General features: G+C 42.5%; 1 protein-coding gene across 3 annotated transcripts in view; it reads left to right on the forward strand.

Annotated features, from left to right (window-relative positions):
• Positions 1-1230: 1230 nt before the first annotated feature.
• The window catches only part of Vkorc1l1 (vitamin K epoxide reductase complex subunit 1 like 1), a 43602-nt gene continuing 18216 nt past the window's right edge, over positions 1231-26616 (forward strand). The window contains exon 1 of one of the 3 annotated variants that reach the window (XM_027413808.2): positions 1231-1334. In XM_027413808.2, coding sequence (XP_027269609.1) covers positions 1279-1334 — 56 coding nt within the window. In that variant the 5' untranslated portion in view covers positions 1231-1278. Of the gene's footprint in view, positions 1473-26616 lie in introns of all 3 variants that reach the window. The other 2 variants (XM_027413809.2, XM_027413807.2) reach the window with 2 other exon arrangements.

Genomic DNA, 26616 nt, shown 5'->3' on the forward strand with positions numbered 1-26616 from the left:
CTAGGAAGCTCAGTTATGGCTCAATTTTAACAATTGTGCAAGTCCCTATGACCTGCTTCTCGGCCTTCTCACGTCTCCCCTTTTGTTTCCTTTTGGTTTGCCCTTTTCCATGTCTTGATTTCTTTTTTTGTTAATTTTTATCCTTTTTGTATGAATTAATGTTAAAGCTATATCAAATCCAAATTATAGAGAACTATTCATGAACACATTTAAAAATAGTTTTTTTTTAAAAAAATATAAAAATAGTTTTACATATTTAAGAAAAAAGTTTTTCACATGTTGAACACAAGATGACTGGAGGTGGTGCTTGGGGAAGATCATGTCATGCAAACGTGTCTCTGGAGCTCTGGAGCCATTGGTCAGGGATAATTTGGATTGGATAAGGAATATCAAGTGATAACGACGAAAAAGAGGGGGGAAAGGGCAATTGACTGCTACCAGGGGCCAAGTGCTTGCCCAGTCATGCACAGTAATAGCATCTTTGAAATCGATCCCTTGCAACATCCCCCTAAGGCTAAACCAAGCCACCTCCCGCCTCACCCCTTCTCCGGCCACACCCCTCAATTCCCCTGATCGCGCCTCTGCCCCCTTCCAACAACACACCAGAGGTTTTGCGCTCCACCCCTTCCCTCAGCTCTTGCCTTCTCCGCCCCGCTTTACCCCGCCTGGTCTTTTTGACCGCGCCCTCCAGTCTAATGAATCCTATTCCTCAGTCCCGCCCTCCACATGCGCCACGCAGCCCTGGCAGGTTCAGACCTCCCTTCTTCCCTGCCCGCGCGCTTCTGCCCCACACCGCCCCTTTTAAATTAAACCACGCCCACTTCTTCAGCCACGCCTTCCGCATGCGCCGCACCGCCTCCCTGCTGCTGCACGCTCCGCCTCCTGCCTCCCTACTTTATGGGCTCTTTCCTCGCCCCGCCCCAATGCTGGACAAAGCCCCGCCTTTTCTCAAGCCTTTCCCTCCCTCAGGCCCCGCCCTCCGCATGCGCCGCACCGCCTCCCTGGCGGTTGCGCGCTTTGCCCCTCCCTCCGTGCCCGCGCGCGCCTTGCCCGCCCAGTCCGCCTCACTCCTCTCGGGGCGGTTGGGCCGCGCGCCTGTGGGGGCGGGGCCCGGAGGAGGCGACCGAGCCAATGGGGGCGCGCGGTGGCGGCGGCGGCGGCGGCGGCGGCGGAGGCGGCGGCGGCGCGGCGGCGCGGCTGGGTCGGGCCCGACGGGCGGCGGCGTCTGAGGTGGAGGCGGAGGGAGGCGGCGGCGGCGGCGGCGGCGGAGGGGGGAAGATGGCGGCGCCCGTCCTGCTGAGAGTGTCGGTGCCGCGGTGGGAACGGGTGGCCCGGTATGCAGTGTGCGCCGCCGGGATCCTGCTCTCCATCTACGCCTACCACGTGGAGCGGGAGAAGGAGAGGGACCCGGAGCACCGGGCCCTCTGCGACCTGGGGCCCTGGGTGAAGTGCTCCGCCGCCCTGGCCTCCAGGTAGCCCGGCTTGAGTGAGGGGTGCGCGACGCGGGTGGCGGCGGGGGGCGGGGAGCGCGCGGGGAGCTCCGGCCTGAGGGAGCGGGGCCCGGGCCGCGACACGGACGGTGGTGACCGGGGGGGGGGGGGGCGGCCGAGGGCAGGCCGCCGGGATGAGGTGGCACGGTGCAGCCGGGCGGGCGCGGGCGCGTCCTGGCCGGCGTGACTTGTCTCCCTGTTGTCGCTGTGCGAGGCGTGTGAAGACCCCGGTACAGGGATCGGCGAAGCCAGTGTCCATCCCCGGGGTCCTCGGACCTCTGCTGCCCCGGGGCAGTGTGGCCGGATGTGCGCTCTCGCGGGTGACTTTCCCCACCACCCTCCGGTTGTTCAGGACAGGTGTTTTTGGTGCCTCAGGCCTCTTTGTACTCCGTAGAGTTAAAGAGAATTGGCAGCCTTCTGGAGGCGACAGTGACATTTGCGGGTAGACACGCATTTGACCCTACTCTGGAAGAAGAAGGTACCAGCACATAACATGCGATTTCTTGGATTTCTTTCCCTGGTGTTTTTCATGAAGTGTGCCCAGCAGGGGGAAAATAGCCAGAGTTTGGTTCTACTTTAAGTTTTGTGTAAAAGATGAGTATGTTGTGTGTAGTGAAGATGTTTTAGGCACATACTACGATGACTTTTATTTTGAGAAAGGATCCACACTGTCCTGGAACTCATCTGGCTGAAACCACCATAGCTATACTCCTGCCTCAGTCTCTTGAATGTCGGGAAATACAAGCATGCACCACCATGCATGACTTAGAATGACTTTTAAATGTTGCTGATTATTATTAACGGGATAATCCGCAAATATTAAATAGGCACAATTTTGCTAAGCTGGTTTGTTTGAACAATTTTGGTTTCTTGTAAATACAATTTTTTTTCTGTTACATTTTATTTAGTACATTATTTTTTCTAGCAAATTTCTAAGTAAATTACTTGGAAAAATTATTTTACGCTTTTTAAAAATGCTTTTAAAAAGGGGTAGCAGTCATCAAAAACAGCAAAATTGAATTATTGCAAAATTGATATCTTGTAATTTTAGTAGCGACTTCCTACCCCTAATATTGGACGGTTCTTACTATTTTTACATTTTATTACACTTCTTTCCCTCCTTTTGATAAATTGCTAAGAGATAGAAGTACGTAGCTTAGTAGTTTATTTTGACCTCCATATTGGTGGAGGAATATTTGAACAGGCTAAGGTTGGGGTTTCTCTTGTGGTTATTTGCAAACTTAAGGCTGTTGATCTTTTCCACTTAGCCTTTTTCATGGACCAGGTAGGCTGTCTCATTTACTCCTAAATGGAATTCCTGTAGCCTGTTAGTTGAAATATAGTTGTCATTATGGCCTCATTAAACGTTTTTTTGTTTTGTTTTGTTTTTCCAGACAGGGTTTCTCTGTGTGTAATTCTGGCTGTCCTGGAACTTACTTTGTAGACCAGGCTGGCCTCGAACTCACAGAGATCCTCCTGCGTCTTCCTGTGCCTCCCAAGCACTGGGATTTTAGGTGGACACCACCAACATCACCTGGCTGGTGTTTTTTTGTTTGTTTTTTGTTTTGTTTTGTTTTTTGAGATAGGGTTTCTCTCTGAAGACGTAGCTGTCCTAGAACTCACTTTGTAGACCAGACTGGCTTTGAACTCAGAGATCCTCTTGCTTCTGCCTCCCTAGTGCTAGGATTAAAGTCTTGACCACTATGCCCAGTTTATTAAACATTTTTAAAAATTCATTGAGGATTTAGGCACTAATTTACGTTGCAGAATGTATCAGTGTGGCAAAGAGCTCACTGGAGTTAATTTCCATCCAAGTTAAGTCTTCTTAGACTTATATCAGACACTTTGAGATCCACTGAGTATAACTTGCTTTTATTGCACTTATTTATGTCGAGTGGGAGCACACACAGTTGTGGACAACATGTAGGCATCAGTTTCCACCATATGGGTCCTAGGGATTGAACTCAGATCATCAGGCTTGGTGGCAAGCGTCTTTACCAGCTTAGCTGTCTCACTGATCCCACTGAGTGTTTTTTTTGGTTTTTCGAGACAGGGTTTCTCTGTGGCTTTTGAGGCTGTTCTGGAACTAGCTCTTGTAGACCAGGCTGGTCTCGAACTTCACAGAGATCCGCCTGCCTCTGCCTCCCGAGTGCTGGGACTAAAGGTGTGGGCCACCAATGCCCGGCCCACTGAATGTATTTTATGCACTCATTTTTTTATGTTCTTTGCACTTTTGGAAAAGATTTTTGTACTTAAATATCATAACACCCAGTTTGACTGAATAAATATGGAATCAAAAGAATATGCAGCAGTATAATGACTGGATAATAGGTTAATATGAAATTTAGCTATAATTATTACCAACTTTAAAATTTTTTAAGTGTAGTCTATAAAAAGTTTTCTGGGCCTTTTATTATTTGGTCATGTAAAAAGTACTTCACAGTATTCTTAAGTTCTTAAAATGGGCTTTTCTTTAAGAGAATGTCTCTGAACCATTTCATCGCTATACACTAAATATTCTCATAGTTAAAATGCACCACAAGAAAGAATTTTCATGCTTTTTGTTTTTTAAGACAGGGTCTTGCTGTGTAGTTCTGGCCAGCCTTGAACTGAAAGCTTTCCAACTGTCTCAGTCTCCTGAGTACTGGGATTATAGCCTTGCACACACATATGTCCTGTCTTTGTTTTTTCTTTTTGTCTTTTTTTTTTTTTTTTTTTTTTTTTTTTTTTGGTTTTTCAAGACAGGGTTTCTCTGTGGCTTTGGAGGCTGTCCTAGAACTAGCTCTTATAGACCAGGCTGGTCTCGAACTCACAGAGATCTGCCTGCCTCTGCCTCCCGAGTCCTGGGATTTAAGGCGTGCTTCGTTTTTCTTTTTAACAAGACATGGTAAAATGATATTTAGTAACTTCAGTTAATAAATTGAAATTATCTTAAAGTATATTAGACTAAAAAACTCACTGTCTTGCTCAGTGGTACTGGAGTTTAGATACAGGGCCTGAGCAATATTAGGCAAACTTTTTGTGACTGAGTTTCATCCCTGGCCCACTTGTTTATCTTTTGTCGACTCTTACTGTGGAATTCAGAGATCTGCTTGCCTCTGCATCCTAAGTGCTAAGATTAAAGGTTTATGTCACCATGCCCAGCATTGTTTCTTAAGACAGGTCTCATGTAACCTAAGTTAGCCTCAAACTTGCTATGTTGCAGCGCAAGTTGAGGCTGGCCTTGAACTCTGAGATCCTCTACTATTTGTTCTGAGATTACAGGTATGCATCATCATGCCTCACTCCTATATCTCTATAATATATAAAGTATGAATATGGTATGTTATGGCTGATGTTTAGTTATATGGTGATGTACAAAAATACCTTGAATTTGCACTGGAGAGATGGCTTACCAGTTAAAAACACATATTGCTCTTCCAGAGGATGAAACCAATTCTCAGCACTCATACTAAGTGGCTCACCACCTGTAACTCCAGCTCTGGGGGATTCAGTGTCCTCTTTTTCTTTTTTTTTCTTTTTTTCCAGATGTATAATTTTCTATTAGTCTTTTGCCTGTATATACATTATATACCACATGTATGCCTGTTGTCTGCTGAGGTCAGAAGAATGCGTTGGGTCCTCTGAGACTGGAGTTACAGGTATTTTGAGCAGCCCATGTGGGTGCTGGGAATGAAACTCAGGTTTCTGCAAAAACAAGTGCCTTAATCACTGAGCGAACTCTAGTCCCTCAGTGCCCTCTTCTGACCTCTGAGGACACCTGTACATATGATGTGCACATACCTAAACATAAATATGTACCCGTAATTAAAAATAAAGTCCTTAATATTTTTAAATTTGATGGCCACCAAAGGAGAGGTAAGAAGTAAGACATTCTAATAGGACTAGATGTATCCCATATGTAAAACTATTTTCAAAAAATAGCCTTTTTATTAACTATCTTGAGGGGTGTGTATGTGCATTCGTTTTTAAAGAAGATAAGGGGAATTTGGACTAAGTTTGCTTTATAGACTGGTTTTCTTTTGGAATTAGGTAGAATTAACATCTATGAGATGCTCTTGACTATGTGGGAAAGCCCTTAAATGAAGCATTATTAGAGACTTCATGTTAGTTCCTTTGGTTTGAAAACTGAGTGCCAGATAACAGTAGCATTAAAAAATGCAGTTATTTTAGGAGAAGGAAGCTTGAGCCCAAGAGGTAGAATGCTTGGTAAAGGAAGTTAACAGAAGAGCAGATTCCTGAGCAGTTATTCCTAGGACCATGTTAACTCATATGAATTGCTTAAATTCACTTTATTCTCATTTCTCAGTTTTTAAGTTTCTTAACTGAAGTAGAATAAGGTAGGCATTGATATTAGGCAGTATTGAGGTCTCTGTGTCTAACGCCTTTAGTGTTTTGGGAAGTATAATTACATAGCAGAGTAGTTCCAGACTTTTGGATTTCAAAAGAGTCATTGCCTCCAAAGTTTAGAGGGAGCAGAATAGCCAGTGACAGCAATAACAATAGCAGTGGAGCAGGGCATGGTGGCACATGCCTTTAGTACCAACACTCATGAGGTAGAGGCAGGGGGATCTCTGTGATTTCAAGGCCAGCCTGGTCTATATAGGAAGCTCCAGGATAGTCAGAGTTACCTAAGGAGATCTTGTCTCAAAAACAAAAATTAGTAATACTACTTTCACCTTTTTGGTATTTTAAGCAGTTTGAAAGAACAGAATCTTAAAGTTACAGAAGCAAAAAGGTATACAAAGACTTAAAGAGTGAATGTGGATGGCTACCATGTAGTGAAGATAGATCTTTACATTGAATCATTTACCTTTTATTGAAATGTTTACATTAAGCATTAATCTCCAGTACCACAGGGAAGGATCTAGAAATGTGCTGTTTCTTTGTCAGAGTTCAGATGTGATGAGGATCATAGAGGTAGTGGCATGGTTTCAAGAGTACTGGTGTAGAGCCTCCCATTTCACATCCTTTCTTTTGAAGATGGGTTCTCACTATGGCCCAGGCTGGCCATGAACTCAGCATTGATGTGCCTGCCTCTGTTTCCCTAGCAATGGCTGAGTACCACTATGCCCAGCCTAACTATTTAAAAAATTTAGACAAGTTTTCATCATATGTTCTGACTACCTCTTGCTTTTTGCTAAGCATTATTTCTGCCACTCAGGGCATGTTTGGTCTATGCCAGACAGTATCTAAATATATATTTGCTTGTAGCAGTCTTTTGAGCTCAGTAACTCATTACTGCTTTACAGATGAGAAACTGAGGCACACAGTGTAAATGAAATTTATTCCAGAGTGTAATAGCAGAGGGCTGACTCTAATGCAGGCACCCTGGCTCAGGACTCAAGTACTGTACTATTTTAAAGTTTTTTCTTTATTATTATTGGGAGATGGGAGGTGTATGTGGAGGTCAGAGGGCAACTTTGTGGCAGCTTTTCTCCTTCTACCTCTACAGGAGCTCTAGGGATCAACCCAGGCTGTTACACTTGTTACCTTTACCCATTTCACTGGCATGACCAGGGTATTGTTTTTACTTCTGTTTATTTTTCTTTTCTGAGATAGGGTCTCACCATATAACCTTCCTGTTCCAGCCTCTGAGTTTACAGGTGTGTGCTACCATGCCTAGCCTTTTACCATGGCTTTACATTCCACTTAGATGATTTATAGTGATGCCCATATTAGCAAAACTGAAAACAATTAAGGGAAGTGTTGACATTTTTAAAAATAAAAATGCATGGGAAAATGCCTGGGATTTCAGTATAATTTTTTACCTGTCTACATCAGTCTTTTTGGAAAAACAAGGACATTACTAAGAAGGTGTGGTGTTCAAAAAGTAAGTTCCTGGAGTGTTTGCCCTCTAAGCCTAGATCTGTGAAGGCCTGCCCTATGTCACACCCAGTAGTTAACAGCTACTCAGGGGAGTAGCTATTGGGAGGACTTAGGAAGTTAACCCAGTGAAGAAAGACAAAATGAATCTAGGCATTTTCAGGGAAGGGGAAAGTTTGAATTTGTGGTGGGGTAACCCAGAGGTTCTCAACCTTCCTAATGCTTGGACCTTTTAATATAGTTCCTCATGTTGTGGTGACCCCGCCCCCCTCAACCATAGAATTACTTTCATTGCTACTTCCTAACTGTAATTTTGCTACTGTTAGGAATTGTAAAGTAAATATCTGTTTTTCAGTGGTCTTTGGGGGTATTGACCCACAGGTTGGGAACCACTAATAACTCTTCCTGAGAGATGAGTCTTGTGAACATAGAGGCAGGATTGGGCCTTGATTGAGCTAACTAAACCAGTAGGTAGAACTAAGACTTCACCTGCACTTGTTTCCTGTATGGTTAGAAACTCTAGAAAATGGCATTTGGAAAGGCATGAGCATTGGAAAACTGGCCATTAAACAATAAACAGCATGTGTTGTCTTTGAATGTGACAGACCTACTTCAGTTAGGTAAGGACTGAAATCTAGAGCCCCACGTTCTTTCATATCATGTTCTTGAAACCCAAACATGAACACTGAGCCTTAGATTTTTCTCCTATAAAATACTTACGCAAGACTGCTAGACCGATATCTATCTAAAATTTGTTCCTCAGAATCCTTGTTCTGTGTCAGAATTTCACAAGTGTTTGATTCTTATTTTAGTATTTTAGCCTTTAACATTATAGGCATTTATATAGGCTTAAATGAATTATCATGCTAACCTTTTGATGTGTTGGGGACCACTGATTTGTACTACCAGGCTATCTCAATAGACTTGTGCTGAGTTGGGGATAGCACCAGTCTTATGTCATGTCTTATGAAAGCATTTATGTAATACTGAAATAACAACACTAGAAAGAGGGTTAGTTGCTGCAAGGAAGTTAGTAATGGAAGCCAAGAGGTGGTGTGGTTCTGAAGAAGTAGCATGAAGGGTTTTGAGGGGCAGAACTAGCTCTAATATCAGTTGTGATTACACAAAAGTATGACTGAGATAAGAGTTGCACCTGATGTGAGAGATGAATGCACACTGCATCACATCAAGGTCAAGTGCCTGGTTGTGATAGTGAATCTTATATATATCAAGGAGATTGGCTGCAGAGTACTTGCAGAATTTTTCTTCTTTTTTGTTGCAAGTTCTATAATTATAGAATTTTGAAAAAGTAATACAACATATTTAGAATATTTGGAAGGAAAATAAAAGTAAGCAAAAGGAAGAAATATAAATTATCTGTGATGCCACCTCTCAGGATAAGCATCTTAGGAATAGTTTATAAGTTTGTGCATATCCTGGAGTTAGTTTTTGCTTTAAAGACTGGCTTTATGACAGTAGTTTAAGATTCCTGGCTGGGAGTGGTGGCACATCCCTATAAGCCCAGCATTTAGGGAGTTTGGAGCAAGAGGATCAATCATAAGGCCAGCCTGAATGAACCACCTAGGGCGACTCATCTCTTTGTCACACCCAAAAAGAGGCCTGCTTGTGGCTGTTTGTTCATGCTATATAAACTAATTGAGGACTAATTCTGTTATTGCATTGTGCAGTGACATAACATATAACTACCTTATACATGCATCTTTATCACAGTTACTGAATATTTATTTTTACTAAAACATTTGCAATTAGCAAGTATTCATATTTTTAAGTCATGTACACATTTAACTTGGGGGTGTAGTTTGTAGTCTTAGACATTTAGCATTATGCAGTTTTGTTTTGTTGTTTTTCTTTTTTGATTTTTCAAGACAGGTTTCTTTGTGTAGCCCCAGCTGTCCTGGAACTCACTTTGTAGATGAGGCTGGCCTCGAACTCACAGAGATCCACCTGCCTCTGCCTCATGAGTACTGGGATTACAGGTGTGCTCTACCACTGCCTGGTTGAATCAGGTTTATCTTGATGCGATGTGATATGATTGAAACAGATTTGACATAGACTGCCTCAGTCATCATTATTTAGTTTTTTCATTAGGAGAACATTATTGTTCTCACTGTAAATGTTACAGATTTGGACTTACTAAGTATACTGATTTACAAAAAGATAAAAGATAGGGCCAGCAAGATGGCTCTGGGTTAAGGACCTTGCTGCCAAACCCGATGCCCTGAGTTTGATCCTTGGGACCTCCATGGTGCATGTGGAGAACAGATTCTCCGTGATCTCTACTCTCTCTCTCTCTCTCTCTCTCTCTCTCTCTCTCTCTCTCTCTCCACACAAATAAATACATGTATTTAAAAAATTTAAAGATGCAGCCGGGCGTTGGTGGTGCACGCCTTTAGTCCCAGCACTCGGGAGGCAGAGGCAGGCGGATCTCTGTGAGTTCGAGGACAGCCTGGTCTCCAGAGCGAGTGCCAGGATAGGCTCCAAAGCTACACAGAGAAACCCTGTCTCGAAAAACCAAAAAAAAAAAAAAAAAAAAAAAAAAAAAAAATTTAAAGATGCAACTATAATAAAATCTGCTTTGTTTCTCATAGGTTCACAATCTATATAAAATTTCATTTAGAAATTTTTTGTTTCATTTGTGTTTATTTTGAGACAGGAGCTTAGCCCAGGTTAGCCTGATCTCCACTGTTCTGCCTCAACCTCCCCCATACAGGGATTAACAAGTGTGTTCCACCATACCTGGCCTGTAAACCTTTTTTTTTCTATTAGTTTCTCTACTGGAATTCCAGGAACACATTGTTGCTGTCTTGCATTTTGTTTCTTTGTTTCTCTCTCTCTCTCCCTTTTTTTGGTCAACCAAAACGTTGTTGTATTTGAGAAGCAAAATAGTAGAAAATCCATGCCAAAATAAGAATTAAATTGGGCCAGATGGTGGTGGCTCACACCTTTAATCCCAGCACTCAGGAGGCAGAGGCAGGCAAATCTCTGTGAGTTCAAGGCCAGCATGATCTGCAAATTGAGTTCCAGGACAGGCTCCAAAGCTACACAGAGGAAAAAAAAAAAAAAAAAAAAAAAAGAATTACATTGGATAGTAAAGTCAACACCACTGTGTTTAGAATTTGATTTATTTCAAGCAGGGCAGTGGTGGCTTTGCCTTTAATCCCAACACTCAGGAGGCAGAGGCAGGTAGGTGGATCTGAGTTCTGAGCCCAGCCAGAGCTACATAGTGAGACCTTGTCTTAAAAAACAAACAAACCTTGCGGTAGTGGTGCACACCTTTAATGCCAGCACTCTGGAGGCAGAGGCAGGTGGATCTCTATGAGTTCGAGGCCAGCCTGGTCTACAGAGCAAGTTCCAGGACAGCCTCCAAAGCAATACAGAGAAACCTTGTCTCAAAAAACAAACAAACAAAAACAAACAAAAAAAGAATTTGATTTATTTCTCTACATTGTGCATATAATAGACTGTTAACACTGAGTCAACTAAGGTTGAAATCTTGGCTTTATCACTTCCCCATGAGGGAAATAATAGTGTTATCTCATAGAATTGTTGGGACTGTGAAGGGCACTAGTTAGTATATGTAAGCTGTCTATTGTCTAAAGACAATACCTGCATAAAGTCTTCATTATAATTATTTGAGAACATAGTTGAGTCTTATGTGCATTTAATGTTTTTTCCTTTCACTAACACACCACAGCTATTTTCCCTTGTCATGAAAAATCACACCAGTAATGTAAGAGACTGTCAGGAACCTTGTGCCCTTGCCAGTCTCACTTTTTAGTTCTTTGCCAATTTGATCTAAGAAAAATGTTATCTCATTGTTTTGATTGGCATTTCTCCCTCCCCAAGGATCTATAAAGCTTAATGATGTTTTTAAGTCAAGTTTTTTATTTTATGTTTATGGTTTGCCTGCAAGTATACAAATCCAATTGTGTGTTGCCAGAAGAGGGTGCCGAGAATTTTCTGGAACTATAATAACTGATGGTTGTGAGCTGCCTTGGGTTATTAGGAACTGAACATATGTCATGTTATTAGGAACTGAACTATGACAAATTGTCATATTGTACAGGTTGGCCTGGAACTTGATATTTACTTGAGGGTAACCTTGAACTTCTAATCCTCCTGCCTCTACCTTTAGAGTGCTGTGTTACAGCTTGTACTACTAGGCCAGTTTATGTTGTACTGTGGATGAAACCCAGGACTCCAAGCTTAGGCAAGTACTCTGCCAACTGAGCCCAGCTTAATGATTTTTGGTTTTTGAGACAGGGTTTCTCTGTGTAACAGCTCTAGCTGTTCTGGAACTCAGTTTGTAGTCTATGCTGGCCTTGAACTCACAGAGATCCACCTGCCTCTGCTTCCAGCTTAATTTTTTAAAAGATATTTTTTATAATAATTTATTTGTATTTTTTGTGCATTGATGTTTTGCTTACATGTGTGTCTGTGTGAGGGTGTTAAATCCCCTGGAACAGGAGTTACAGACAGTTGTGAGCTGCCATGCGGGTGCTGGGAATTGAACCTGGGTGCTCTGGAAGAGTAGCCAGTGTTCTTAACCGCTGGACCATCTCCAGCCCTCTTTATTTTATTTTATTTTTTAGTTTTTCAAGACAAGGTTTCTCTGTATTGCTTTGGAGCCTGTACTGGAACTTGTGTAGACCAGGCTGGCCTGGAACTGACAGAGATCCGCCTTTGTCTGCCTCCTGAGTGCTGGGACTAAAATTGTGCGCCACCAAAGGTGGGCTTCATCTCCAGCCCTCTTAAAACATTATTACTGTATTTTATAGGGTTTTTTGTTTGTTTGTGAATCTAGCTTGTATAAATCTTAGAATTTTTGTATTGATTTGGACATCCTTTATGTATTTAAAGGGTTTGAATGTTTTACTATTTTTGTAGTGTTTTTTTTTGTATCATTGTAATTAATTTTTTTTTAATGACAATGCCTCACTATGTAGCTTTAGGTGGCCTTTGATGTGTGGTGTCCTTCTGTATGCTACAAATATGTGTTACTCTTATTGGTTGGTGAATAAAGCTATTTTGGCCAGTGGACAGGCAGAATTTAGGCAAGCAGAAAATCTGAACAAGTATAGAGAGAGGTAATAGGTGGAGTGAGGGAGATGCCATGTAGCTTCCTAGAAGCAAGAGGCACGGACATTCTCTGGTAAACCAAGACCACATGGAAATACATAGATTACTAGAAATGGGTTAATAGTTTAGAGAGAACAACTAGACAGTAAAAACCCTGAGCCATCGGCCAAACAGTTTATAACTAATATAAGCTTCTGGGTATTTATTTGGGACTAAATGGCTGCAGGATTAGGTGGGACAGAAACTTTCATCCACAGGCCTTGAACTCAAAGAAGTCCACCTGCCTCTGCCTCCTGAGTACTAGGATTAAATGCCCATGCCACCATATCCAGTAACTCTATGGATTTCTTGTGGTAGCACACCCCTTTAATCTCAGCACAGAGGTTGGCAGAGACAAGCAAATCTCTTGAGTTTGAGACCAGCCTGGTCTACATGTCAAGTTCCAGGACAGCCAGGGCTACCAGAGAAAATCCTGTGTTGAAAAACTAAAAAAGAAAAAAGTGTTCACAATTTTATCTTGTGTGAAGTTTACTTTTGCTTTTAGTGTTAAGTGGAAATCTGGCTTAATTTTTTCTGAATAGACAGACTTTTTGCCTAACTCCCATTTATTCTCTGTCTCTCTGTCTCTCTGTCTCTCTGTCTCTGTCTCTGTCTCTCTCTCTCTCACACACACACACACACACACACACACACACTTTTAAGACAGTCTTGTCGCCAGCCTTTAGTCCCAGCACTCGGGAGGCAGAGGCAGGCGGATCTCTGTGAGTTGGAGGACAGCCTTGTCTGCAAGAGCTAATTCCAGGACAGCCTCCAAAGCCACAGAGAAACCCTGTCTCCAAAAAACAACAACAACAACAACACAAAAAGACAGTCCTGTTGTGTAGCCCAGATTGGCCTCAAATCAGAGATTTTCTCCTCAATTTGCCAAGTGTTAGGATTATAGACACACACCACTGTGCTGTATAGATTTGACATGGCACAGACTTTCCTTGGTAAGACTTACTGTTCCAGGAAAAAAAAAAAAGTTTTATCTGTATTTATTCCATCATCACAGTTTCTTGGACCCCTGTGACTTTACATAGTAAATTTGGTATCTAATAGTGTGATTGTGCTTGTTTTCAGAATTTTCTGAGCTGTTTGCATGCATATACTGTCATGGGAATCTTAGCTCTGGATTTTTCAAATGTCCCTTTGGGGATTTGGTTAGAATTGTACTGGCTTTGTAGATGAATTTGGAAGGAGTCAATTCTCTGAATTTTTCTTTTCCAGCCAATCCTTTCATATAGTGCATCTTCCTATTCTTGGATTGCTTATTTGATGCCTTTTAAATCTAGCTTCCTTTTATGGTTTTATTTCATTGTTAAGTAAATGTATTACAAAGATAGCTATTGTTGGGTAGTGGTGGTGGGACATGCCTTTAATCCTAGGACTCAGGAGACAGAAGCTTTCGATCTCTGAATTTGAGGCCAGCCAGGTTTTCAGAGCTGCTAGTTCCAGGACACTTCTGATCTCTTTCTTAATGTCATTCATATAATGATTAAGGACTATTTCGTCAAGTTGATAACTGTTGTTGTTGTTGTTATTTTCGAGACAGGGTTTCTCTGTGTAGCTTTGGAGCCTATCCTGGCACTTGCTCTGGAGACCAGGCTGTCCTCGAACTCACAGAGATCCGCTTGCCTCTGCCTCCTGAGTGCTGGGACTAAAGGCAAGTTGATAACTGAACTCTTACCTTTTTTTTTTTGTTTTTTTGTTTTTTTGATTTTGCATGTGTATGTATGGGTGGAGGCCCAAAGTTCTTGTTGGGTATCTTCCTTAATTGCTCTCCACTGTGTTTATTCAGGCAAGACCACTGAATCTGGAGCTTGCCACTTCTGGCTAGTGTAGCCCCAACAGTCTCCTGTCTCTGGGATTGCAGGGACCACCATGTTTGCCCAGCTTTTAAATGTGTTCTAGGGATCCAGACTCAGTCATCGGATAAAGCACTGCAAGTACTCTGCCTACTGACCCATTGCCATAGCCTCAATTCCAAGTTTTGGTAGTTTAAAGTAATATTATGCTTACAAAATTGCCTTTATTTCAAAATGGCCTAGAAGAACATGTTTTAACTTTTTTGGAAAACATCTCGAAAAATGAAAAAGGAGAGTTTTTAGGTAACCTGTGATTGTAAACAGTGTACACTGTGGCAGCATGTAAGGAAGAGGTTGTCTCCATGTGTTTAGATCATCTATACTATTTGTGAAGTTATGTAAAAGTTTACTGAAGGAGTGCCAGGGCAGGCAGGGTGGGTGGAACTTTAGTCCCACTTACTTGTGCTGAGGCTGGAGGTTCTTGGAACTTTCAGAATATAGTAAGAGCATATTTTAAAAAAAGAAAAGCAAAGCTGGGTGGTAGTGGCGGCACGTGCCTTTAATCCCAGCATTCAGGATTCAGAAGCAGGTGGATCTCTTGAATTTGAGGCCAGCCTGGTGTACAGAGTGAGTTCTAGGATAGCTAGTCTTGAGGTTGGGGGTGGGGGAAGAAAGAAAGAAAATGTAAGACAAAACCCCAAACCCTTGGCATTAAGAATTGGAAATTCGGCTGGTTGTGGTAGTCCCAATACTAGGGAGGCAGAGGCAGGCGAATCTGGTTTAAGTATAGCCTGGTCCACAGATTGAGTTCCAGGCCAGCCAGGGCTACAGAGGAAACCCTGTCTCTAACACACATACACACACACACACTCTCTCTCTCTCCCTCTCTCTCCCTCTCTCTCCCTCTCTCTCTTTCTCTTTCTTTCTGGTGTGTGCGCACACGCGTGCGCGCGCACGCACGAGTGCGTGGAAAAAATTTTTTTATATACTGATGGGTCAATTGTGTTTATGTTGTTACTATATTTTGAGACAGGGTTTTGCTTTACAGCTCAGGGTAGCCTGGAACTTGCTATATAGCACAGCTTGGTCTTAGACTTATAATTCCCCCACCACCTCATTGATCCTGCTGTTTTTGGTTTTAAAAATTTATTGCCAGTTGGTAGTGGCCCACACCTTTAGTCCCAGCAATCGGGAGGCAGAGGCAGGCAGATCTCTGTGAGTTTGAGACCAGCCTGGTCTACAAGAGCTAGTTCCAGGACAGCCTCCAAAGCCACAGAGAAACCCTGTCTCGAACAAAAACAACAAAAAAATTTATATACATAAATGTTCTTTAAGTAAAATTTTTATTTAAATTAGAAACAAGTTTTTTTTTTTTTTGTTTTGTTTTGTTTTTCAAAACAGGGTTTCTCCGTAGCTTTGGAGGCTGTCCTGGAACTAGCTCTTGTAGACCAGGCTGGTCTCAAACTCACAGACATCTGCCTGCCTCTGCCTCCCAAGTGCTGGGATTAAAGGCGTGTGCCACCACCACCCGGCTCACAAGTTTGTTTTACTTGTCAGTCCCAGTTCCCTCTCCCTCCCCTCCTCTCCTGCCCTCTACTAACCCCCATCCCATCTCCTTTCTGCTCCCCAGGGAGGGTGAGGCCTTCCATGGGGGAATCTTCAAAGTCTGTCATATCATTTGGAGCATGTGTTTAGGCTGAGAGAGCATCCCTCTGTGTGGAGTGGGCTCCCAAAGTCCATTCGTGTACAAGGGATAAATACTGATCCACTACCAGAGGCCCCATAGATTAACCAGACCTCCAAACTGGCATCCTTGTTCGGGGGTCTAGAACAGTCCTATGATGGTTTCCCAGCAATCAGTCTGAGGTTCATGAGCCCCTACTTTGTTCAGGTCAGCTGTTTCTATGGGTTTCTCCAGCCTGGTCTTGACCCCTTTGCTCATCACTCCTCCTCCTCTGCAACTGGATTCCAGAGTTCAGCTCAGTGTTTAGCTGTGGGTGTCTGCTTCTGCTTCCATCAGCTGCTGGATGAAGGCTCTAAGATGGCATATAAGGTAGTCATCAATCTCATTATCGGGGAAGGTAGCCTCTTCACTATTGCTTAGATTCTTAGTTGGGGTCCAATTTGTAGATCTCTGTACATTCCCTAGTGCCAGATTTCTCTTTAAACCTATAATAACTCCCTCTATTATGGTATCTCTTTTCTTGCTCTCCTCTATTCTTCCCCTGACTCGATCTTCTTGCTCTCTCATGTCCTCCTCTCCCCTTCTCTTCTCCCCTTCTCTTTCTCCTAACTCCCTCTCCCCTTCCCCCATGCTCCCAATTAGCTCAGGAGATCTTGTCCCTTCCCCTTTTCTGGGGGACCATGTTTGTCTCTCTTAGGGTCCTCTTGTTTCCTAGCTTCTCTGTGGGTGTGGATTGTAGGCTGGCAACCCTTTGCTCTATGTCTAAAATCCATATATGAGTGAGTACATACCATGTTTGTTTTTCTTTGTGACTGGGTTACTTCACTCAGAATGATTTCTTCTAGTTCCATCCACATATATAAATATTTTGCTCAAGCTATGTGCATGCCCTGTGCCCTTAGAGGCCAGAAAAGGGTCATATTCCCCAGAGCTGGAGTTACAGATAGTTTGAACCACTCTGTGGGTGCTGGGTACCGAATCTGTGTTCTCTACTAGAGCAGTAAGTGCTCTAAACTGCTGAGCTATCTCTCCAGCTTCCCCATCCTCACCCTGCCCCCACCCCACCCCCTGTTTTATTCTTAACTAAGACTTTGGCAACAAACTTTAGGACATAAGACTGGCATGAGCTCAGCTGGTACATGTAGAGATGGTATTTTTTAGACTCTAAGCTAAACTTATATTATTCAAACTAAAATACTGTGAGGTGAACTATCTCTCTAATTTTCAAGTATGACTAGATCTTGTCTGAAGATCTGAGCAAAGCCTGATTTCACTGGGTCCTGTCACCTGCCCTGCGGCATGTACCAGAGGAGCCCATTTGCCTTGGCTGACTGCTGACCTGCCTTGGCCACCTGCCCCCAGCCTGTTCTGCTCAAGTCATAGCCTTGGCCCTGGGTGTCTCCTGGAGAAGAGTGTGGGGGGTGGGTATTGAACCTTCTTCTCCTGCCAGTTCAGACACATGGAAGGAGCTGAAAGGTGAGCCATTCCCTCATGCTGACCTTTTAATGGTGACATTGTCCAGTTGTACAGACTCAGTGCTCAGAATGCTGCTATCTACTGCCTTGAGATTCAGAGCAGAGCAAGAGGGCTGAGATTTGTCTCCCCACAAGACAACTCAGAATTACTTGCATCATTCTCAGAAGCAGCTGCTTCCTGGTGGGATGCTGCTTGTCTTGAGTCAGCCAGAAAGGGTGGAGTAGAAACTGGCTTGCTGACTATTACCCGTAATCCTTATCCTCTCTAAGTATGCATCAACCTGAAGAGTGACTTTCTCTTGCCATGTTATCTTGCTTCATGGTTCATGATGTGCTCCCTATTTTCCTCCTGCCACTTGTTCCCTTCCCTTCTTTTCTTGTTGGCCTACTCTGTATTTGGTTATTAAATGCTGGCATGGATTAGATCTGGGCCCTCCAGGACTCTGTTTTCTCTTGACAGTCATCTTTCCATATGTTTGTTTCTAACAGGTTCACTTATGAGAAATTGAAAGTTTGTATCTCCACCTGTGGCCTTTCTTCTGAGCACTAATCTGCATGTCCATTTTCTTACTGGACATTTCTGCTTGGCTATTTAAAAGTACTTTAAATTCATCATGCCCAAGATTAGTTTGTATTCAATCCTTCCCCTGAAAATGCTATCAGTGAAGGGCATCACTTCGAAGGCTGTTGCACAAGTCAGAAACCTGTGGCTCTGTTCCCTCCCATACCAAATATAGTTGAGTCAACCGGCCCAATAGATTGTAAAAAGTCATTGAGCTGTGCGCCTTTTCCTTGTAATATTCATAAAGCATAATAACCCCTATAACCAATAGCCAGGTTAGTAAATACAAGACTCTTCTGATCAACTGACTTCTAGCTCAAAACGGCATCTGTCTTAATTTTCATGAGAACCACTTTATTTTTAGCCATGAGTCATCCAAACGTGAAAGTTCGGTGTCTTTTTCTGCTGTTTTTTGTTTGTTTGCTTGTTTTTGTTTTATTGGGATAGAGCCTCTCTACCCCAGCTGCTCTGGAACTCAAAATGTAGACAGCTTGGCCTCCAACTCAAAGAGATCCACCTGCCTCTGCCTCCTTAGTGCTGGCATTAAAGGTGTGTGCTACCATGCCCAGCTTCTGTTTTTTTTTTTCCAGCCTAGCTCTTTTTTATTTCATTTTATACATTAAGCCACGAATTCATAGGGAATGGCCCCAGCATTCTGGCTGTTTTCTGCTTGTTGTCACAAAATGCTTTTCTGGGTAGAGAGCCTGGTGTTTCATTTGAACCTGGTGCCTTCTCTTTACTTTTTAAGATTATTTCTTCGTTTTCTTTTACTTGTTTCAGAAAGCTATCTCTGCCCTCAAAGTGCTTAATCTGCTCAGTCCACACATTAGTTCTCTTGACAGGGATTTTGCCCTTAACTTTCTTGTTTACAGCGATGTCAACAGCATGGTGAATAACACTGTTGACTCAGTTTTGCCGTGTGAACATTTATGGGCCATTCCTTTTTGAACAGCACCCATTCCCTTGATGACTATAATGTCATTTCTTATATGTTCAGATAGATGTGGCCAAAGGAACACCTCCATGTTTTTCTGAAGGTCTGGAGAACATACAGTAGGTGACTCTCCTATTTTTCTATGTGTCATTTTGGTGCATTTCTGGAAGATGAAAGGCAAAAGTTTAATTTTTGAGATGATCTCACAGAGTAGCTCAGGCTTGTCTTAAACATGAGGTCTTCCCTCGTCATCTTGAGGCTGTCAAGTTCCAGAGTTATAGGTGTGTGTTACCACCACTCATTTGAATTTTATTAATGGAAACTTTAATTTTGTTTTCTTTATTCTTTGCCTTCACTCTGATTTTTTTTTTTTAAGAGAGAGAATGGTAGAGAGACAGACAGACAAGGTCTCACTATGTAGATCAGGCTGGCTTTGAACTCAGATATGCTGAGTGCTGGTATCAAAGTTGTGCACCACCATGCTCAGCTCAGTCAGTGATTCTTTGTGAGGTTTTATATACTTGTTCATTAGTCATTGCTGGATAAAATTCTGTCATGTATAGTGTAATGGATTCATTCATTTAAATGTTTTATTTTTGTGTTTTATGTGTATGGGTATTTTGCTTCCATGTATGTCTGTGCACCACATGCGTGCCTGGTTCCCACGGAGGCTGAAAAGAGTGTTGACTCCTCTAGGACTAGAGTTACAGACAGTTGTGAGTCACCAAGTGGACGAAGGGACTCAAGCTTAGGTCCTCCAGAAGAGAAGCCAGTGCTCTTAACTGTTGAGCCCCTCATTTATTATTATTTTTTGATGGATATTTCAGTTGTGTTTGTATGAACATTTTTGTGCATGTTCAGTTTTTGTAATGTCAGACCAAGTAACCAAGTGGTTGCTTTCAATAGATTTATACCAATATATGTGGGAACTCCTGTTTGTTCTCACAAAGCCTTGAAACTGTTACATTCCCGTCCACCTGCTACCCCCTCAGTGGAGACAGGGTTTCTCTGTGTCGCTTTGGAGGCTGTCCTGGAACTAGCACTTGTAGACTAGGCTGGTCTCGAACTCACAGAACTCACAGAGATCCGCCTGTCTCTGCCTTCCAAGTGCTGGGATTAAAGGCATACACCACCACCACCACCACCACCACCACCACCACCACCCATCGAAACTGTTACATTTAAAAAAAAGATAATATTTTATTATTTTTTTTTTAATTTAGGCATGCGTGTCCACACATGCTTACTTGTGAATGCAGCACCCTCAGAGGCTAGAGGTGTCAGATCCCCTCTAGAGCTGAAGTCACAAAGATTGTGAGCCATCAGTGTGGGTGCTGGGAAGCAAACTCAGATCATCCACAAGATCAGTATATGCTCTTAACCTCCAAGCTCAGGCAAACTTCAACACTTAATTCATTCTGTATTTTGAGCCTCTTATGAATGGGGTCATACTGTGTTTGCTCTTTGCTGTTTGGCATTGTTTACCCAGTATAATGACATTTCTAATTCATTGAACTTGTTAACTATATCAGTTTTTAAAATCATTATTCTAGTGCTGAGTTCTCTTGTCTAATTATACTTCATTTTTATTGAGTGCTGGCTCTAAGAGTTTGTTGTGAACTAAGCTGCTGTGAACAATCACATGCAAATTTTTTTTACATATGTTCTCATTTCTGTTGGGTATTTCTTTAGGAGTGGTTTTCTAGGTCAGAGAGTGAGTGTTTGTGAGAAACTATAGAACAATTTCCCAAAGTGGTTGTACTATTTAACACTCTTTTTTTGGTTTTAATTTGCTTTTCCCTGATTACTAAAGAAATTGAGCAGCCTTTCACTCTGTCTCTTTGGATAACTTCTCTTTGATAGCCTCATTAAACTCTTTGCTAATTTTTCTAGCAGGTGTTCTGTCATTGTCTCACTCCTGTATAGGAGATACCCAGACACATACATACATACAAGTACCCCACACATTCACACACTCACTCCCCATATATGGCTTTGCCTTTTCTTTGTTCTTAAAGAAACACCCCCCACCCCCCATCCCTGTGCTCAGCTCTAGGGATTGATTGAATCTAGGGTGTTACCCATGCTAGCAGTGCTTTTTTTCAGCTGAACTACCTTCCCAGCCCCCTTTTTACTTTGAGATGGGTTCAGGGAGTGGTTCAGGCTGGTTTGGAACTTATTAGAGCCAAGGCTAGCCTTGAATTTGCAGTCTTCTTCCCAAGTGGCTGGGATTTATAGGCTTGTGCCACTGGGTCTTTTTAGAACAGGGTCTCATCTAGCCCAGGTTGGCCTTGAAGTTGCCGTTTAGCAGAGTTCTATTTAACTTGTTGTTTTGATTTTCTGCCTCCTCTCCCCGTAAGCTGGGATGACAGGTTTGCTTTCATGTGTGTGTGCATTGCCACTGTGTACTTGTAGAGGTTAGAGGACAACTCTGGGAGTCAGTTCTCTCGAGTTAACTTATAGGACTCAGAGATCCAGCCGGAGTTGTCTGGTCTGTTTGCATTTGCCTCTGTCTACTGAGCCATCTTGCTGGTCCCCCAGATAGAAATTCTTAATATTGTAAATGGCTTGTTTTTGAGATAGTCTAACTATATTGCTTAGATTTCTGAGTGCTGGAATTGCAGGCCTGGGTTGACTTATCCAACTAACTTAAATTCTTGTATTATCAGCATTCCCTTTTGGAATTAAGAGCTTTTAGTTTCTAATGTAAAGATATTCCTTATAATTTTCTGTCTTATGTTTGTATTAGGTAACAATTTGTAGGATTCATTTCTCCTTTTTAAAAATAATTTATTTATTTTTATTATTTTATGTGCATCATTGTTTTGGCTGCATGTATGTCTGTGTGAGGGTGTCAGATATAGTTATAATTGAAGTTATAGATAGTTGTGAGCTGCCATGTGGGTGCTGGGATTTGAACCTGGGTTCCCTGGAAGAGCAGTCAGTGCTCTTAAACCACGGAGCCATTTCTCCAGCCCCTCATTTCTCCTTTTAAAGAACTAAAAATTATGTGTAGATATGCATAACCAGCTCCCAAATAAAGACAGCACATGAAAGCCCGGAACATCCATATTATTTACATTAGGCTGCTCACCAAGCTATGTAGTTAGAATTTGCCTGCTTTCTGAAAGTACACTGAATAGCTGTCCTTTGGTGTTGCTGGGATTATTTCTAGCCATACCCACCATGTTCTAGTTCTTCATATATAACAGAGTAGTATTTTTGTATACTGTATACACACACCCTCTGTGTACTTTAAATCAGCTGTAGATTCCTTATACCCAGTAGAGTATAAATACTATAAAACAGTTTTTATTACAGTTGTTTCAGGAATGATGGTGTACATGTTCGATACAGTTTCTTCATGGTATCAGATATTAAACTTAAGGCTTTATATGTGCTAGGCATGTGTTCTAATTAAGCCTCATTTCCAGTCTTCTTCTTCTTCTTCTTCTTCTTCTTCTTCTTCTTCTTCTTCTTCTTCTTCTTCTTCTTCTTCTTCTTCTTCTTCTGCTGCTGCTGCTGCTGCTGCTGCTGCTGCTGCTGCTGCTGCTGCTGCTGCTGCTGCTGCTGCTTCTGCTTCTGTTTTTATTTTGAAGTAAGGTCTCACTAAGTTGCCCAGGCTGGGCATGAACTGAATTTGTGGTCCAGGCAGGTTTTGAGCTTGTGATCCTCCTGCTTCATTCAGTCTTCCAAGGAGCTGGAATTATAACTACTTAAATCTGGTTAAGCCCTACCCCCTTTTTTTCTGAGTATTTCATCCACAGTTGATTTAACTTGCAGATGCCAAACTTGGAAGGGCCACCTATATACCAGTAAGAAACAAAGAAAAAATGGATGTGAGAAATACTGTGCATGAGCACAGTAATGCAAACGCATCCCCTTTTTCTTTTATTAATTCCACTGTTGGTGTAGCCCTGGCTGTCCTGGAACTCAGAGAGAGCGGCCTGCCTCAGCCTTCCAAGTGCTGAATGAAAGGCATTCCACACCACTGCCTGGCTTGTGATTTTTTTTTTTTTGTGAGTATTTGTTTTGTTTTGAAATAAGGTCTCATGCAGCTCAGGCCAGCCTAATCTTGCCTTTGGAGTGCTGAAATTATATGTATGTGTACCACAGCTGAATAGTTTATTTTACTTTACACAGTGCCTCAGATTTCATCCATATTATTTCACAACTTTTGAATTCTGTATTTTGTTTATTACTTCTTTTTAAAATAACATAAAAAAGACATCATCAGCTGAATTGTGGTGACACACGCCTTTAATCCCAGCACTCAGGAGGCAGAGGCAGGGGGATCACTCTGAGTTCAAGTCTAGCCTGGTCTATATAGAGCGAGTTCCAGGACAGCCAGAGCTACACACAGAAACCCTATCTCGAAAAATGAGAGAGAGAGAGAGAGAGAGAGAGAGAGAGAGAGAGAGAGAGAGAGAGAGAGAGAGAGCTGGTTTAACTATGAGGTTAAAAAGTTGATAGCTAGTGTTCATGATTTAGCTCAACCAATACTGAATATCAAGATGTTTGTCAGAATAGCTTTGTCAGAATTGTATTTGAAGCCTGATTTCATTGTGTCCCCAGCCTCTCAACCCTGCTCAGTAGTTTTTCCTCTGGCGTATCCAGCATTGGTACTGCCCTCAATATCTACTTCTTTCTCCGATCACAGTCTTGTTGTGCACCAGGGTCATTGCTTCATTTTTGATGATCTCTCTTGAATCTCTGGCCTGAGACCACTCTTCTAGCCCCCTCTGCAGTATTCACTGTTTCCTGTAAATTGTTTATGGTAAGTTTGGGCTTTTTTTTTTTTTTTTTTTTTTTTCCTTTCATGAGATACAGCCTCACAAGGTAGTCTCCTTTGGCCTCAAATTGTGATGTTCCTGCCTCAGCCTCCTGAGTGCTAGGATTCATAGGATGCATAGGTATGCAACCCTGGCTACAGTAGGATTTTTGAGTGGGTGTGGGAACAAAGGAGATAGTGAAATGATTGAGGCTTATTGAAGGGCTGTGTGTCATTAGAATGGAGGGGGTCATGAAGGTTGTAGGTGGAAGGTATGTGACAGTTTAAAAAGTCAGTTGGAGAGAATGGTTTGCAAAACCAGCTACAACTGGGATCTGTGGTTGATGTCTACAGACCCAGTGCTCAAGAGGCTGAGGCAAGGAGCTCATGCTGCAGATTTAGACCAGTCTGGTCTGCATGGTTTCATATAAACACTCTTTCTCTTCCACATTTACAATCTCATTCTCTCTGTGTATATGTTTGTGTTCTGAGAATATGGAAAAAAAGATTGCTTTTAAAAAAAAATACCCATTGTTATTGATTTTCAAGACAGTTTCTCTTTGTACCCTGGCTGTCCTGGAACTCACTATGTAGACCAGGCTGGCCTCAAATTCAGAGATTCATCTGCTTCAAATTCAGAGATTCACCTGCCTCTGCTTCCCAGGTGTTGGGATTAAAGGCGTGCACCACCATCTCCTGACTGGGTCATGTTTCTTAACATTGGAATGTAATTAACTTGTGGTTATTTTTCTGGTTATGTATGCATTAAAAAGGATGGACTGATTTTAAATCATAGTTGATTACATACTAAAGTTTGTTTTTCTCCTCTGGGTTGTTGCTAAGTGAAGAAATCAAGGCACTATGGCACTGTAAAGGAGAATTACAAAAGTTCAGTGTCAGAGGAAGAGTAGAGCAAGTGTCAAGAAAAAAGGAAGAAAGTCATTGGTTAGATATTACAGAGAGAAGGTGTTGAGTGAGACAAAGGCTTTCGATTTGAAATGAAGGCATTACCATTGGATTTATAGTATTCTGTCCAACAATAGTATTAAATATTCTGTCCAGCAATAGTATTAAAACAAGGGCTGGATTTAGTTCCCTGGCTTGGTTTCTTTTCCTGTTGCTGTGACAAAATAACCTGACAAAAGTGACTTCAAGGGAGAAAGAGTTTCTTTTAGCTTATAGTCTGCAGGGGGCTTGAAGCTGGCTCCATATTATCTTCAGTCAGAGAGCAAAAATGCCTGTACTCAGCTCATTCTTCCCATTTTTATTTAGCCCAGGGACTGGTCCATTCTACAATTAAGATGGATCTTCTCACACCAGTCAGCGTAATCAAGATGATTCCTCTCATGGGCATGCCCAGAGGTTTATCTTCCAGGTGACTCTAAATCCCATGACTTTGGCCATATTAATGATCACACCTTGCTACCTTTTTTTGTTTGTTTGTTTTAAAGATTTATTTATTATGTATACAGTGTTCTGTTTGCATGTGTCCCTGCAGGTCGGAAGAGGGCACCAGATCTCATTACAGATGGTTCTGAGCCATCATGTGGTTGCTGGGAATTGAACTCAGGACCTCTGGAAGAGCAGCCAGTGCCCTTAACCTCCGAGCCATCTCTCCAGCCCCACACCTTGCTACTTTAAGAAACCAGAAAATAGGGCTGGTGTGGTGGACGGCTCAGTGAGTGAAGGTTCCTGTTGATCCAAGTTCAATTCCTGGGACTGACCCATTTGATCGAAGTAGAAAACTGATTCCTGAAAATTGTCCTCTGACATCCATACCTGAGCCCTCCCTCATAAATAAATAGGAAAGAAAAGAAACCAGAAAACTAGCTGGGCATAGTGGCCTTCTGTGATGCCAGTACTTGGAAGGGTAAGAGAGGAAGGACAAACCTCTAAAATCGGAGACTATCTGAACGAGTAAGTCAGGTGTTGTGGTAAACAACTGTGAGGGTGAGGTAGGAGCATCACCCCACATTTGAAGCCAGCAGGGTTCAATCAATTTGTTTTTTTTTTCCAGACAGGGTTTCTCTGTAGCTTTGGAGCTTGTCCTGAAACTCGCTCTGTGACCAGGCTGGCTTCGAACCCACAGAGATCCACCTGTCTCTGCCTCTGGAGTGCTGGGATTAAAGGCATGCCCCACCATTGCCGAACTGCCAGCAAGGTTTATATAGTGAGTTCTCATCAGGCCAGAGCCACATAGCAAGACCCTGTCTCAAAAACAAAGAAATAAACCCCAGAAAACTAGCTCAGTGGTACAGTGTGCTGCCTAGCCAATGCAAAGCCCTTAGTCCTGTCCTCAACACTAACAGAAAAAGAAAAAGACACTAGAAAGCTGTTAGACATTGTGTAAGATAGCAGTTTGTGGGTACTGGGTAATAGGTCACATTGGCCAGTGATCTCTGAGAGGAAGAAGGCAAATCTGAGCTCTCTGTTTGCCCCAGTTCATATGGAAGAAGTTGGCAGGCTGCAGAATAGAGTAAGGACCTCAGATAAAGTTTGTTGACCTTTTGTTGTTTTTGTTTTGTATTTTGAGACAGGATTTTTTTTCCTGGCTGCCCTGGAACTTATTCTGTAGATCAGGCTGACCTCAAACTCATAGATCCACCTGCCTCTGCCTCCCAAGTGCTGGGATTAAAGGTGTGTGCTACCATGGCCACCAAGTTTGGTGGGTGGTCTTAATTTGGTTGAGAAGCTAGACATAAAACGGGTAGAGTAGGAGAGGAGGAAGAAAATTTTGTAGGTAGATTACACGGTGTGGGGGGATAAAGAGAGCTCTAGACAGGCAGAGGGTCTCTGTTAGTCTGGTGAGCAGTGTTCTGCACTTATGTGAGAGAGAGAGCTGCTCAGCCCATGGAAAGCCCTAGGCAGAGTAATCCAAGATTACTCACACTGTGCTGAACACTGTCTGTTCCTACTGACTAGAGTAT

Source organism: Cricetulus griseus, chromosome 4, assembly GCF_003668045.3.
Source record: "Cricetulus griseus strain 17A/GY chromosome 4, alternate assembly CriGri-PICRH-1.0, whole genome shotgun sequence".
In the NCBI taxonomy this organism is placed as follows: domain Eukaryota; kingdom Metazoa; phylum Chordata; class Mammalia; order Rodentia; family Cricetidae; genus Cricetulus; species Cricetulus griseus.